General features: G+C 37.8%; 2 protein-coding genes across 2 annotated transcripts in view; both read left to right on the plus strand.

Moving 5' to 3' along the window:
- Positions 1-13,665, plus strand: part of LOC145767012 (conserved oligomeric Golgi complex subunit 3-like) — a 37,640-nt gene extending 23,975 nt beyond the window's left edge. Inside the window, exon 21 of the mRNA XM_082578743.1 lies at positions 11,350-13,665. Coding sequence (XP_082434869.1) covers positions 11,350-11,385 — 36 coding nt within the window. The 3' untranslated portion in view covers positions 11,386-13,665. The remainder of the gene's footprint in view (positions 1-11,349) is intronic.
- On the plus strand, positions 5,393-11,343 carry LOC145765939 (dopamine receptor 4-like). Its single transcript, XM_082577598.1, has 6 exons — positions 5,393-6,043; positions 6,914-7,114; positions 7,384-7,600; positions 7,951-8,498; positions 9,385-9,525; positions 10,019-11,343. The coding sequence occupies exons 1-6, from the start codon at positions 5,393-5,395 to the stop codon at positions 10,604-10,606; spliced, it is 2,346 nt and encodes a 781-aa protein (XP_082433724.1). The 3' UTR covers positions 10,607-11,343.
- Positions 13,666-16,117: the final 2,452 nt, after the last annotated feature.

Genomic DNA, 16,117 nt, shown 5'->3' on the forward strand with positions numbered 1-16,117 from the left:
GTGATCCGTCAGGAGTGATAGATAGTTAAGTTAGGTGCTTCACTAGTGTCTGCCCTCTAGGTCTAGTACCGGTATGCTGCAGAAATGCATCTACATGAATGATTTATCTTCTGAATTAAACGGTCTTTCTGTTGGCTGCTGCATTGGCAACTCCTGTCTTCAATCATTTAATGTATGCTGAAGGCTTGTGTTGTTTTGCATCAAGTGTCAAGGGACTCCAGAAACTCATCAATGTTTGTCAAATGTATGTAGTTTCTCATGACATTATATTTAATTGCAACAAAACTGTTGGTGTTTTATATAAAGCCTAGATGTTGAAATTTGGCTATAATCCGATCATATATAATACGGTATTTAAATAAAAATCGTATCTGCTTTGAGACCCTTGAAATATATTGGAGTAATAATTAACGCTTCTACCTGATGATAAAGACATGAAACGACAATTACGGTCATTGTATTGTTCTGAAAACATGTTGAAAGCAAGGGTTCCAAACGTTTGATTGCTGTTAAAAATGTGTTGTTTCGTTCCTATTGTATGCCTTTATATGCCTGTCAACTATGGTGTAACTATCTTCTATCCAGTAGTAATCGCTTACGTGTTGGATACAATAATTGTTACAGAATGTTGTTTAATCTGCAGAGACGATGCAGCATCACCTCTGCATTCGTTGATAACAATATCACCATTTTTCAAGCTTTCATTTGTAAAAAATTATATCAGTTTGTAACCCGCTGTAACTTGTCTTCCAACCAATGGATATATGAACTAATGCGAACAGACTGTTACACTCAATCTTTGTATTTGGTACATTACGACTCAGCTCTTCGGAGTTGAGTATCTGCTTTGTTTCTACTTTCATCTTGAGTCTGATGCAAATAAATAAAAAAAAAAATCATATATATATGGATACTCTTATTTTGACTCTGAATCTACCTTCATTTAAAAAAATTGACAATGATTTCATTTGTCTTAACAGGTTTATGCTATAATAATTTACACTTTAATTGGAGCATTTTGCAATTTATATACAATGGATAATTCTGTAATGCCATTGAAAAAAATTAGGTTTTCCCAGTTGTCTCTGCAAGAAAAACTTAGCATCAAAGCACAAGGAAGACCCACTCCAAACCTTGACATTTCCCAATCATCCACCAGTAGAGGTAACCCTTATGCAAGGAAGTTTAACAGAAATGTGTATGATGATCATGACTGGCTGTGTGGCTGCAACAGTGAAAATGCTTTCTTTTGCTTTCCCTGTTTACTGTTTGGTGGAGATCAAGAACATTCCTGGACCAAAGTAGGTGTGAAAGACCTGAAACATCTCAGTAGAAAGACAGAGAAGCATAGTAGATCAACTTTCCACATGAACAATACTTTGAGTCTTTCAGTGCTTGGCAGAGTTAATATTGCTACACTTATAGATTCTGGATATCAACTCTCCATTACTAAACATAATGAAGAAGTAACGAAGAACAGAACAGTATTGTCAAAGATTATAGATTGTATAAAATTTTGTGGCAGATTTGAATTGCCATTAAGGGGACATGATGAAAGTCAAGGCTCAAAAAATCCTGGTGTGTTCATGAGGTTAATTGATTTTGCTTCCAATCTTGACTCACGCTTCCAAAATCATTTTAATTCTGCAAAGGTATTCAAAGGTACATCCAAAACTATTCAAAATGAGCTTTTGGAAACGATTCTTGAGCTTTGCAAAAGCAAAATTAAAGAAGAAATATCACAGTCTGAATTTGTAGCAATCATGTGTGATGAAACTACTGACATCTCAGAGAAGACACAGATGGTGATTGTACTACGGTATGAAAGTCATGGGAAGCCTGTTGAAAGATTTTGGGTTTTTTTTAATCCTGCTAACCAGACAGCAGAAGCTCTGTCTTCAATCCTATTTCAGGAACTTAAAGTTTTGCTTGGGAGCAATACATCCAAACTTGTAGCACAAACTTATGATGGTGCTGCTGCTATGAGTGGTGCAAGAAATGGTGTGCAATCAAGAATCAAGCAAGTATATAGCAATGCACTGCACACTTTGTCCATTGTTATGCACACCAGCTAAACTTGGTTATACAAAAAGCCACTTCGCAGAATACCAGTGTCAGAGTCTTTTTTAACAGTCTTTCGGGAATCCCAAGTTTTTTCTCCAAATCTCCTCAAAGAATGGCTGCTTTGGACCAAGTTGCTCAAAGGCGTATTCCTCGCCCATCAGCAACACGATGGAATTTTAAAAGCAGGACGGTGAATGCTGTATCGGAGGTAAAAGACGCACTTATAGAATGCTGCTCAACTTTGGAACAAAGCAACTCTTCGATGACTGGCTTTGCTGCTGCTGGTATAAAACGAATGCTCATAGATCCAAAATTTGTGTTTTGGTTAGATTTCTTTTCGAAAATCATGCCTCATGTTGACATACTGTTTGCTCAGCTGCAGTCTGTGGAGCTTGAGTCATTCAAAGTGCAGTGCTCTCTGGATAATTTTCTGTCAGCAATACAAAGAATAAGGGAAGGCATTGCTGCAGACAATGAGTCACCTTCACCCACACGGAGAATGCCTGAATCCCAAATCATTGATGCTAAAGAAGTATGTGATGTTGTCTTAATGCAGTGTCAAGAAAGGTTCAAGTTCACCAATCATCTTGAAGCAAGCACTTTATTTAATTTGAAAAATGCTTCACAATATGCAAGACAGTTTCCAGAAAAAGCTTTAGAAAAATGTTGTGAAGCATACCCTATGTTAATCAAAGACAAGCTCAAACCGGAGCTGTCTGTTCTCTATTCTAGAAATGACATGCATTCAGTGAGTGGACTTGTGCAGCTGCTTTCGTTGCTAAACCTGGAAGGAATGCAATCAACTTTTTCTGAAGTAATAAAGCTAGCTAAAATTCTACTTACCACTCCAATGTCAACAGCAGAACCAGAACGTTGCTTTTCATCACTGAAAAGGATTAAAACCTTTTCCCGCAGCACCATGTGTACTGAAAGACTTTCTGCATTAGCCATGGTGTCAATAGAAAATCGCTTAATAACTGAAACCAAAGATTTCAACGAGAGGGTAATTGACCATTTTGCCATGGCAAAAAGTCGCCGAATGGAATTCATCTATAAATAAAGGTCCGCTGTCCTTTATATGTGATGCTCAGTAATGTGTAGCAAAGAGTAAATGTGGCACCTATGGCTTGAGCGAGATCAATGGTTATAATTACAATATGTGTGTGTGTATTTGTTTGTTTTTGTAATGTTAGGTTCAGTCGTGTTCTCATTGCTTTAAGAATTGGCGCTCCAATTGTTTCTGGAATGAGGAGGCGACTGATTCTTAACTAATTCATCTACTTGTTTTAAAGTGTCAGGTTTGGTGGCCGTGCTTAACTATATTTATCGATGCATATACCGCAATATTAGATCCTTTCATGCACGTCTTAAACCATTAAGGTTTTGCCACCTTTTCCTTTTGTTGGTTTTGTTACTGTATTTCTTTTTTACAATATCATTTCTTTTGCATTCTGACAAAGAAAAATAATTTGAATTGAACTGAATTATACTTGCCATCCAGTGGGCATTTACACTTGTGATAGAATTGAGATTTTGTCTTTGTCCTTCTGTATTGTGATACATGCAGGGTTGCTAGCTGGCTTCAGCTGGCAAAAGATAATTTTTGTAGGAAAGAATAAAAAATGTTAACTTCCAAGCATTTTTAGTTCTGGAGCAGTGGGTGCATACATGCAGGGTGCTCCAAAAAAGATGTAGCTACGGTTATACTACATGTATACTGCAATATACTGTGTGTGTGCGAAGATTATGTACTTTGTAATGAGATCGTTTTTAACTGCAAAAAGTCGTTTGCTATGTATTTTCTAACTAATCACTTAAAGTTAAATTTAAATCCAATTTCACGGCTCAACGGAAGTCAAATCAAATCTGTAGATAGCGTCAGATACTTGGGTGTATTTCTTGACACGGCAATGTGTGATGACAAGGATATAAACCGACAAGTACGATCATTATACTGTTTTACCAATAAATTAAAATTTTACAAGAGCTCCAGTGAAGTTAAAAATGTTCTCTTCCGTTCATATTGTACCCCAATGTATGCATGTCACCATGGGAAAATTATCACCAACGTGAATTAATCGCTTGCGTGTTGCATTCAATAATGCATTTAGAATTATTCACCATTTGCCCAAACATTATAGCGTAGGCTACGTGAACATCAAGTCTTGTGTAACATTGTATGTCATATAACATTTGATGCATTACAACGGAAAAGGGCCTTTTTTTTGTTGGGTAATGTGAATCATCGTCAAACTCTATTGTTGATTCCCTGATAAGGTATGACTGCTATCGTAACTCAAACTACCTCCTTCATTATAATACCACTATGTAGGCTATGCCGTTACCTAGCCTTGATGGCTGCTATGGCACAGCAGTGATATCAACATTCATCGATTGATAAAGTTTAAATTTCTTTTTATAGTTGGGTGTTTGAACAGATTAAGTATGATATTTCATTTTGAATATTGATTTTTGTTTCGCATGTTTAATTTGTGTGATATGGATCGCATGATCTGAAATGGACGCTTGATTAATAAATTAATTGCTTACTTCAGCGTCATTCCTGTGAATGTACTTCTGTTTGTCTTTTGTTTCTGTGTATTTTTTTGTGTGGATCGTATGTGGACAATCGTGTCCGATGCCGGCGATCGACAATAAATATTTGCAGACAACAAACTGAGCGAACTATTGAGAAAACGACGAAGTGCATAGAACATAGTTTGATTTGTATTTAGCACTGATTTTGAATATAAAAATTTGAAATATTAGTATTTTTCAAGCTCTACAGCAGCATTTTTGACTGTTATTCCACTCCCAAATTTCTTTTGAAAATGCTCTCAAAATGCACCAAATTAAATGTAATTGTAAAAAATTTTCTGGGGGAGGCCCCCCAGACCCCCCGCCGTGGGTGTCGCCTTCGGCGACACGCCCGCAAGGTTCGCCTGATATCGCCCTCCAACAATTCTTGGATATGCTGTCTTGCAGCCCCCCCAATTCAGGAGGCCACCAGCCGCCACTGGTTCTAACCATAACTGTCCTCTCTGTTTCTCAATAATTCAGTGAGCGGTCGTTCAGGCTTTTGTTCGATTTACTTCTGATTGCTGTAAATCGTCTGTGTAAAACATATGCAACTTATTTGGATCTTTCAAATAATTCCATTGTTTATAGGGATTTAACATAGGTTAGGAACTTATTTTGTAGTTGTTACTTTTATGCCTCGAAAAAAAAAGAACATGGCAGATGCCGTTTAGAAATCTCGGCAAATTTTGGTTTTCGGTTTGTCAAAAAACAATTTTTGTGTCTTGTTTAACCAGCTTGCTTGGCTATCATGGGCAACAACATACATACACATCCGGATTTATCCAGCTGCGACTGCCCGGTTGCCGTGACAACCGAAGAAACACATCAGCTCGACATTAAAGAGGCATCTAGCGTCGTTCAAACAAGATTATCGACGACGACGACAGAAGAAGTTTACAGATTCCAGTCAAAAAACGAGCCCGTTGCATTTTGGCCGGCTCGGTCGTTTAAGTTTTCTAAACTTAGTCATTTGCTCGTGACGTTTCACGAAGGACACAAACACAATGTGCGCATAGAAAGGAAAAGCGTTCATGAAAGTGAAGTCTTGTGGCGTTCCTACAAGAGAAGGATAACAGTAGCCTCGCTTTCCGGCCAGCGCAGCTCCACCAATGACAAGTTAATGACTGAAATCAGTGACGGTTTTCCGTCTATCATTGCTACAAATACAATAACGACTGACTGTGGTTGTAATGAGAGTAGTACAGTTAGTTCCTGGTTCCTACATAGCCAGATAGCAGGGATCCTCACGTCAGTAGTGTGTTCCATTGTGGTTGTTGCCAACCTGTTTGTGCTGGTCAGTGTTTGCCTCATTCTCGTGCGAAATGCGAAGAAGCAAGGGCATTCTAGACTCAACAATTCTTATATCTTTGTCTTCAACTTGGCTTTGGCGGATTTTTTCGTAAGTACCAATGAAAAATTATGTCTGACAACATTATTACAATTTTTATAACATTATTATAATTTTTTAATTCAATAAAAGTAGAATCATAAACAGATAAAACCAAGCAACCACACGGCATTTAACATAATATATTAAACTGAACATAAACTATAAACTACGAACGTTTTCGGCCATACACACGTTAGCCCTTTTCAAGTAACTAAAAATAACTGATTTGACAGTTATTTATTTGATTAGATCAGTTATTTATTTCAATGTAGATGTAAAATTAGCTTTTTTTTGTTACTTGAAAAGGGCTAACATATGTATGGCCGAAAACGTTCGTAGTTTATGGTTTATGTTCACTTTAATGTATTATGTTAAATGCCTTGTGGTTGCTTGGTTTTATATGTGTATGGTTGAAGAAAGTCACCTCTTTACCAAAATTGCATTAAAAAGTAGAATCGTTGCATAAACTCGTGTTTAATTTATCAATCAATCATACGTTCTTTTTACTTAATTTTATTTTTGTAGCTGCAGTCGTACCTGTTTATAATATTAGTTATAAGCTATCATTATACCTGCTATCAGTGGGTCTGCTGGCAATGTTTGACTTTGTTAGCCGGCATTGTCACACTTTCTGCCAACGGAATTTGCCATTTAGTTTTTTTCACTTAACTAATTGATAATAAACCGCCTGGAATTTCTTGAATCACCGTAATTGTCAGAAAATAAAATTGAAGCGATTTGATAAAAATACAGTATGAATGTTTGTGATTGGCATCAAATAACCTGAATAAGTTCCTTTGTTTCTTGTAGCCTACTGATGATGATGTGAAAACAACAACCGCTCATCGAAATTCACTTAGAGTTGTTACAATTTTATAGGTCGGAGTGACTTCTATTGTCAATTTTGCACTAAATGAAGTTAGAAACGGTGAAAACTTGCATACAGAATGCTTGCTTCAAACCTGCTTCTTGATCACACCTTGTATGGCTTCTATATTTACAATGACAATCATAAGCTTGGATAGATACTTTTCTATAATGCACCCTCTCAAGTACGACTTGTTCATCAATGTTTTGAAGGTAAGAGAGTTATTATGTGGTCTTCATAAAACCCAGGCAGCATATTATTGGCTACCATAAAAGGTTTTAATTTGACTACGCTTATTTATTGATAAAATACAAATCAAAAACAAACTGAGTGCAAAAAAAAGTTTTGCTTTGGATTAATTGGGAAGCTAAAAGATCAACAGATCTAGTGCAATCTTCACATAGATTTTGCATCCACAAATGTCATATTATTACGACAATTACAAAAAGCTGCTACTCGCCAGTTATATATTTTTTTCCAGTCGGTGATCATAATCATTATCACATGGATAGTTTCGATTTTGATTGGGTTTGCCCCCCTGATGGGCTGGGGAGTCTTGAACCGGGATTACATCCAGGAAGGAAGCATTTGCTCCTATCTCTTCGTGGTAGATTCCTCCTATGTCCTCTTCTCTTTGTTTGGAATGTTTTTACCTCAACTTGTTCTCATCATTTACCTTTATGTGAAGATATTTAAAGGTGGGTGCTGCTTAAAAAATTGTTGTGCTTTTTTCTCTGTTGTTTTACGACAATGTCAGTCGATTGGGTTAATGACAAACTGAAACCTAACATAAGAAAACATGTTATTCGAAATGTGACGTCATTTCCTGCTTTCATTGCACAACTTATTTTTTGCTTTTTTGTCGTTTTTGTTGTTGTTGGAGACCAAAAATAAATTACTACTCACAGGATGCGATTTTCCGGCTGGCTAATACACAACAGCAAAGTTAACCAAAAAGGTCCTATTGTTTCAATAACGTAAAAGCTGAGAGCTTTTTCTGCAGCTTTGCATTTTTTTTGCTGTTGCTAACCGTCGTGCACTTTTGCAGTGTCGAGAAAACATCGAAGAAAAATATCTCACATCCATATGTCAAGCGTAAGGCTCTCTCGGCCGCGCAGCAGCGACGACACCATTAGCATGCCTGACTACGCTAGTCCCACCTTTACCCAGTCTTGTCCTGTGACACCTGTAATGCCTCGAATTCAGGTGTCAGAACTACGGCCGCACGAACTCGCGCAAAAACTGCGCGAAACTCGTCAGAAGAAACCTCGGCGGACTGTGAGTTTTAGCCCGGCTACGTTTGATGAAAGTGGCTCTAACGAGAATACATCTCTGTCCGCTGACTCAGCTGTTTATTTAAAAGGAGAAGATGATGACTCTGTTATGGATAATGTCTTTGAGGCTCTTCCGGGAAGCGCGTTCACTATTCCTGGCAGTGGTTGTCCTCTTAAACCAATACCAAAGATCACAACCACGTATGAGTTGAGCTCTTCCTCCATGCATCAAGATTTATCCAGAGATAAGAAAAACAGCCACAAATTGAGACGAACCGTATCATATGGAGGAAGTATGGTCATTTCATCTCTAACCTCACAGGTAAGCACGACGATTTCTTGAACCCTAAACCAGCTCCAATTTCACAGATAGACATTGTCCATCTTCTGCTAAAGTCTTTGTTGCTCTGCTTCTGCCATGCCGTTTACGCCAACCTGATACTGCCAGGATTATTTCGGTAACGTTTTATTAGGAGGGGGTGGGGGCTTAGAAGGGTTTTTGGCGAAAAGTCATGCTCTACACTCTACAGGCTGAAAATATGGACCATGATATGACAATTCCAACAAGCTCAAATTTATTTCTCTTGACCATCGTTTACCCTCTTGAAGGTGATCACTCAGTGATTACAGATATTATCATGCAGTGTTGCCATGTATAAAATAACATTATCACTTTTAAATCTTTTTTGTTTTACGAAGTTAATTCATTTATACATATGAAGAGTTTTCTTTAATTAACCAGAACATAAAATTATGTTTGAGTTGTTGAATGACATGTGTTATTGAATTTGGCTTAAAATATTTCACAATTTTTTTGAATGGCAACACCAGTTCTGCTTGAAAAGTATATAGAGTTATTGCGAGTGATGGTACAAGCCAACTAGGTCTTTTTGTTGCATGCGTGATAGTTCCTAGTCTAAGCTCTTCTCACACGCTGCAGCTTTTCGTAAAAATAACTTTTAGCCTATTGGAATCTGTGATATAGCACCGTACTGTAGTTACAACAAAGGTGTTACTTCATGTTGTCTGGTTGATGTCTTTAATTTGGTATTGCCCTTGTGTTAATCCCAATCCTGTCCGAATATCCATCGGTTAACAATAAAAGACTTTAAAAGCAAACGTTGTCCAGGGAAGGAAAACGAAAGACATGACAATCGAAAGGTCTATGTCCCCCCTAGTTATATGTCTTTTTTATATTTTATTTGCAGCTGTCAAATCGGTTGAGAAGTTATGGAAGTTTACGAAAAATTGGCATAAAAAATGATGTCAAAGCGCTCCGGACGGTTGCCTTGATAATTGGATTTTTCTTTGTCATGTGGGCTCCTTTCTTAATTGTATCTGTTGTACAGGTACCTATCAACAAACTGTTGTTTACTTTAGTGTACGTGTGTTTGTAACACATCGATTTAATGTCAAACGACGTTTTGGCAATGCCACGTGCTGACATTTAGTGACGTTGCATTTACACCTTACGCACTTTAAGACGAGAAACTTTTCTTCGCAGAGAAAAGTGTCCTTTCGAAGAATAGTTTTTTTATTGGTTAAATTCTTTTATATGGTTCACAACAACCTACAATTTGTAAATTCGCTTCCCATTAACTAAATTTAAATCTTTATCTATTAATCACAATGTAGAAGCGTTAAATTGTAACGCTTGGACAACCTACTGTATACATACTTATTACTTATGCAATAAATTGAGCTTTGCTTTTAGCAGCATGATTGTTGCTTACTTCACAAGTGCTGATACAAACGACCTGTTTTAGTCTGATGCTGCATATTCTATGTCTACTCAAACTGACTTGTCTTTTGCTCCACCTTTTGACGCTCTACATTTTTTAGATGATATGCGGTTCTGGCTGTCAGCTACAGAACTTGGTTGGCACATACTTGCTGTTGTTGGGTGTCACGAATTCAGCCATTAACCCGCTCGTCTATACCTACACGAACAGGGAGTTGAAAAAACACATCAGCCTTTTCTGCTGCAAGAAACCCCGGCGGTCAAAAGTTGTGACTGAGCACGAGCCGTCTATGACAGGATCACTGCATAAGATTCAAGCCAATAATTCCAGCGACTTACTCACCGTGCCTGCCGCCGGTTGGTGTGGCACCACCAGAAATTCTTCTTCAAGTTCAGATGGTGCAGAAACTTTTGACTCTCAAACCCAATCATCTCGCACTGCAGTTGTTTCAGTGTCGGCCAAAATTGAGTCTCCTAAACGAACTGCGCTAAGCCGAAGGCGCAGTTGTTTTTATAATTTGAAGCCGAATGTAACTTGTCATGATTTGAGTTCACCCGCTTGTGAAGCTCACCCGTGCTCTTTATTGCCGCCTAGCGGAAGGAAATCCTGTCTACATAACCATCCCTTGGTCCAATGTCATGCTTCCGATTCTTGTGCTAATTTATTAGAAAATATTCGCGATATATAAAGTGAATGCGTTCTTTGTGTTTTACCCACTGTGCTCGCTGTATATTTAACATCTAATGTGAACTTTGCAGTTGCTTTTTTAAGGGATGTTATTTCAGAACTTCTGTACAAATCGTTGAATACGTTATCGTTACTCCAAGAGTAGGCTGCTTGTGTGCTTGCTCGAATATATCTTCAGTACTGGAATATCGTGTAAGAATTATTGACCGGGCAAAAGTGAAACTCATGAATCGCTAAAGTCACTTTTGGTCGTTATTATCTAATTTATCTCTCTTCAGCGCTTGTGGGCAAAACAATTGCTCCAGAAAAGATTATTTAGAATTGAAAAGTTGCATTCTGCATCTTTGATAAAACAGATCCTAAGTTTTTAACATTGTTTGAAATTCAAAAGTTAAAAAAATAACAAATTTTCACTCCGGTATGGTTAAAATATGTGAACTACAGCATATTTGCTTTTTCACCTTCATAATTTTTTTGTTTGTCATATCCTGCTTGATATTCGATGGTTGAAGATTTAGTTTTAGTGGACAGGAAGGCAAGGAAGCCAATTTTCGTGGCACCTTCAGGCATGTCGTCAGGTATCCTGCCAAAAACGCAGCCCCATGCTCTTATGCGGTGTCAAACCGGCTCTCTTTCGAGGGTCGCACTGGAGGTCTCACCACGGCTATGTAGCCGACTTCACAACTGTATGGCAGCGATTCATACATGAAAATACGATATCATGAATTGTATCTGTGCTTGCAGGTCGGTCTCCTGATGACAACAACCATGAAGATTTGAAGCCGCTTTTCGAGGTTGTGAATGCTTGGCTTGCTGATGAAGGCCACAGAGAACAGTGCAATATTGTCCGGATATCATATATTCTATAAACTAGCTTGGGTGTTTTACGCCTGTGAGCTTTTGTGCTCCCCAAACGTCAGTACTGTACTAATGTTAACGCTTCATAGGGGTCTCAAAACTCAGGTTTTTGCTAAACCGGTGTCATGAGGTGCTATTTCTACGTAAATAGAGAGGTTTAAAGTTCATTTCTTGAATATCTCGATGATTTTGGACTTGCAACAGAAGGCTGATGTGCCCCGGTACGTGGCAGTTTTATTTAACCACCGATTCATCTCAGCCAATACAGTTATTTAAGCATTGGTGTTAATGCAACTTTCACCACTGTTGGCTGTTTGTTGTTTTTGGTTACATTCTGCGTAAAAAACGCAATAAAATCCTGCATAAATTTCTTTCTCAAAATGATGCTAACAAGTCTCGATAGCGCAGCGTTTTCTGCCCGTTCAATTTACTGTCCAGTGGATCAGCCAAAGTGTGGTTGAGAGAGGGCAAGCATACAAAGAGGAACCCAGGAGCCACATTTCTCAACCAAATGCGAGCCAAAAAAAAATAATATTTCAGATGTGCAAACATTTGCAAACAAAATGTTGAGCTTGTTTCGCTCAACATATTTGTGTGTGCGGACATTCTCGGTTATAAATTTGAACAAGCAACGCTTGAGATCAAAACTGAGCGACTCCCGCCTTCGTGGTGCTTTACGCTGTACCACTTAACCCGAACCAGACTTGACCTGTGTTTTGATATCAAGACTTCAGTTTCATCCTTCACATTAACACAGCTGTGTTTTACAACGTTTCTGGGTGTTTTAATTTATAATAGAAAAGCAAATGACTTATATAGCCTAACTTATCATATCCCGTGATATGTGGGCTAAATTACCTCATGTAACAAAATACTTAAACCTGCATATTGCTTTATTATATGAAAATAACATTAAATAACACAATATTACTATATAATGCACCTTTAATGCGTAAAACAAGAGTAGGCCTACCTGTATTTAAGATTATTGGCCCTCGGGTACTTCTGCATTATCAAATCTGGTCGGCCATGTAAAAAGTTGGGACACCTCTAGGCTACAAGATGGTAAAGAAAATACTTCTGTCACTCCTTGTTGACATTTGCTATCAGCTGTCTGCTGATCCACATTACCAATCAGATTCCGCATTAGCCTTTGCCCAGTAAAACCATCTCTGGTAAAACCTAACCAAGCTCGGCATCATTGAACCTACACTGAATTGACGTATTACAAAGCAGGAGTTGCCAGCTTCACGGTACGCTTGGAATAGGAGTTGATTCAAGTTTTGTTTTGGAGTTGCCGCTAATGTTAAGCAATCCTATTTTGCATGGCAGTATTGTGTGAAATACGTTGCTTTAAATTTGCTGGAATTAGCTTACTATTTCGACAAAAAGTGTTTTTTTGCCTAGAAAGTTAAATAATACCATTTTAAAATTCTGCATTTTAACACCTCACAGTTCCAGTTTTATTGGCCAAATAAGTTTTTTTCTCAGTAAATGTTTCTTTTTTGTTATTGATCAGTTCTGAGTGCAGATGCTGAACAAAAGTAGCCTAGGTTTTACAAAATTTGTATTTAATACTCTGCCCGGTCTCCAGCATGTGGCTTGATCTTTAATTGCTTTAACTCAGGGGTGTCCAAACTTTTCCCCAGGTGGGCCAGATTTGATAATGCGGAAGTGGGCCAGATTTGATAATGCGGACCAACAGCCTCTGACAATCTTGTTTTACGTAAAAAAATGCATTTATAGTAGGGGAAGGTAGGGTAAAGTGGAATACCTAAGGGTTAATTCAGTACAGTTCACTGATTTTGCCAAAAAAATTAACTTTTTTTATTTGAGCGTTAACCCTTTCTGGTATTCGTGTCAAAGACACGCGAAAAGCATGAGACGGGACCATTTGGCCACGCCCTGATTAATGGGTTATAACTCAGCCGCTAAATATGGCACATTTGAGAAAATTGGCATGCACATAGTCAAATGCTTTTATTTTATATTGTAATTATTTGTTTTCGAAATAAATGCTTAGTTTGTGTATTCTGAAGACATATGTTGCAAAAAAGCTCTAAAAACGCGAATTTTGCTGGCATTTAGTCATTTTATGTCCGATTTTCTTCGTTCGAATTTTAATTTTGATGATTTTGTGACCATTCAAAAAAATACTTTGAAACAAATTATTTTTTCCTACAATAAATACAGTATTTTTCATATTCATACTACATCAAGCGATTTTGAGTTTATTGTGATGAATTGCACTGATAGGTTCTCCACATGTGGTCATGGCTGCTTAGCATCGCAGTATCTCTAATGACAAATCAAGATGAATGAAAGCATAAAATAGTTGTCGCGTCCCAGCCAGCAAATCATTTTTTTACATTGATTCAACCTTCGCAGATTGATTTTCTGGTTGAAAGAACTCTAGGTTATCACATTCTTTCCCAGCCAGCAAAATTGGTCCTTTTTACATTTATTTAACGTCTGCAGACGTCGAATCATTGTTGAAAGTGGTTGATTTACTGGCTGGGTTAGAAGTATAGGTAACACGATTTCCAGTCAGCTGTTTTTTCAGGCGTTTCATTTCATAACATAGAGTGTAGCTTTCATTTCAACCTGCCAAAATGTTTTAGAATCAGAAAACAAGCTTCTTTTTGATACTTTTCAATGTAGCTAAACGTTGAAACGATATAAAAGCCAACTTTTCTGCCTGGGCTGCTGCTTTTAGCTAAATTTCCCAGACAGCAAAACCCGTCATTTTTCAGACGTTGAATCAATGTAAAAATGACTGGTTTTTCTGTCTGGGTTGTTTAACTTGAGTCTGGCAATGTCGAGACAATGTAAGAATAGTTAATTTTACTTTTACATAATTAAAAATGAAATGTACCACAATTCTGGTTCAACACACAAATGATCGTGGAGTTATGAAAAATTCAGTTTACAAGCATTTAGAGAAACACAATGCTCGCTGTTCTGTTGTGAGTAGTCAGGTAGTGCTTACGCCGGGAAGATCGCTCCTTCTCAACTGTAGCCTACATGTCATGAATGGCATGACATACATAGTTTCAATATGTGCTTTGTGCAAAAAGGCATATTGCATTTGGAGCGACGATCAGAAATTTTGCCGAGATTATTTCTTTTTTTGGAATAACCCGTTCCTCTGATGTCGTCTACACATAATGGTACAACGCTTTGTGGATAACTGTGGTTGATGATTCGGTTGTGATTAGCCCTGTTTTTCTTTTCAGAAGTAGCAAAGTGTAAATACTAAACTAAAGTAACGGATTATTCCTAGTAGCCAAAGTTTGCTTTTCATGTTTTGAACACGTCGAATCTTCGCAAAAACTGGTCAACTTCACTTGCCGAGATTGTGCAATGACGTAACAAAAACTGCCTGGGATTTAGATAAAACGATAAATTACACTATGAGTTCCATTGCGTTTAGTTCTAAGTTTAAATGTGTGATTGATGACTTGACTCGCGGTTGACTGCGGCCACTGTGTACACAATAGCAGAAGCGATGAGTCATTTCGAGGCCGATTGCCAAAATATAGGAATTTAGACAAAATTTCTGAACAACCTGTGACAAAATGCTTATTGTGAACCACATAATGTTCCAAAAATAACCAAATTAGGTTTAAACGATGCTCAAATGATAAAAAGTAAAAGTCAAGAAGTATCAGCGCTTTAGGAGAATTCCTTCTATATAAAATTTCAAAACTAGTGAAGGGCGGGACCATCAGGTCCCGGCTGATAACAGGTCGAGTTAACTCTAACATATTTCGACAATTTTTAAAGTGCACTTTTGATGACTGCCAGCTTTTTTATATAAATTTTTTTAATTTTAAAATTACCTCCAATAATCCACTTTACCCCACATATGTGGGGTAAACTGGACCGTTGTAAGTTTTGAGCAAATTCCGTAATTTTTTTCCACGCAATCAAATTATTTACAACTAGCATCATTAGCGAAGACATTATGAAACTTCACAACTGCAGTTCATAAGTCCATTAAGAATCAAACTTTGAATTTTTTTTTTAAAAACGGAGTTCACAGATAAATTTGTCATCCTCTTCATTGCAACCAGCACAGGCTTCATACGCCCACAGGATGTCCTTTGGTGATAACGAAGCATTCTCAAAAACAAGAATATAACTAAGTTAAGAACCAGCTCGTCTACTCGATCATGATTGGTGGGATATTCCGCCCCGTTAGCTCAGTGGTTACGAGCCCGGCTCAAGATTACACGGCGCTGGTTCGACTCTCGGGATGTGCGCTTGAGCAACGCATTTCAGGACTGCTCTCCATTTAGCAGTACTTAATGGATGGAATAATTTCAGGCAACAACACGTCAGCAATCGGAAACTTCACTCAGCCAATCTCGGTAACCGGCCCTGCGTCAAGAGCCTCTACAAGTGTGCGAAACTACCAGAAATAGCCTATCAAGGCTTTGTCAGTCCGAGGATAAAGATTCAATAACCAACCATATCAGAACAACTATCCACTTGAGTGCTAATTAGGCCTACACAGCTGTTGTGTAAAATAAGCTACAAGATTATAAGTAACACAACACCTTATTCGGTCAAGAAATCATAAACAAGAAAAAATATTTATGACGGGGTAAAGTGGATCACCACTGGTCTACTTTACCCCACCTCTACATTA

The sequence above is a fragment of the Aplidium turbinatum genome, chromosome 3 (assembly GCF_918807975.1).
Source record: "Aplidium turbinatum chromosome 3, kaAplTurb1.1, whole genome shotgun sequence".
In the NCBI taxonomy this organism is placed as follows: Eukaryota; Metazoa; Chordata; class Ascidiacea; order Aplousobranchia; family Polyclinidae; genus Aplidium; species Aplidium turbinatum.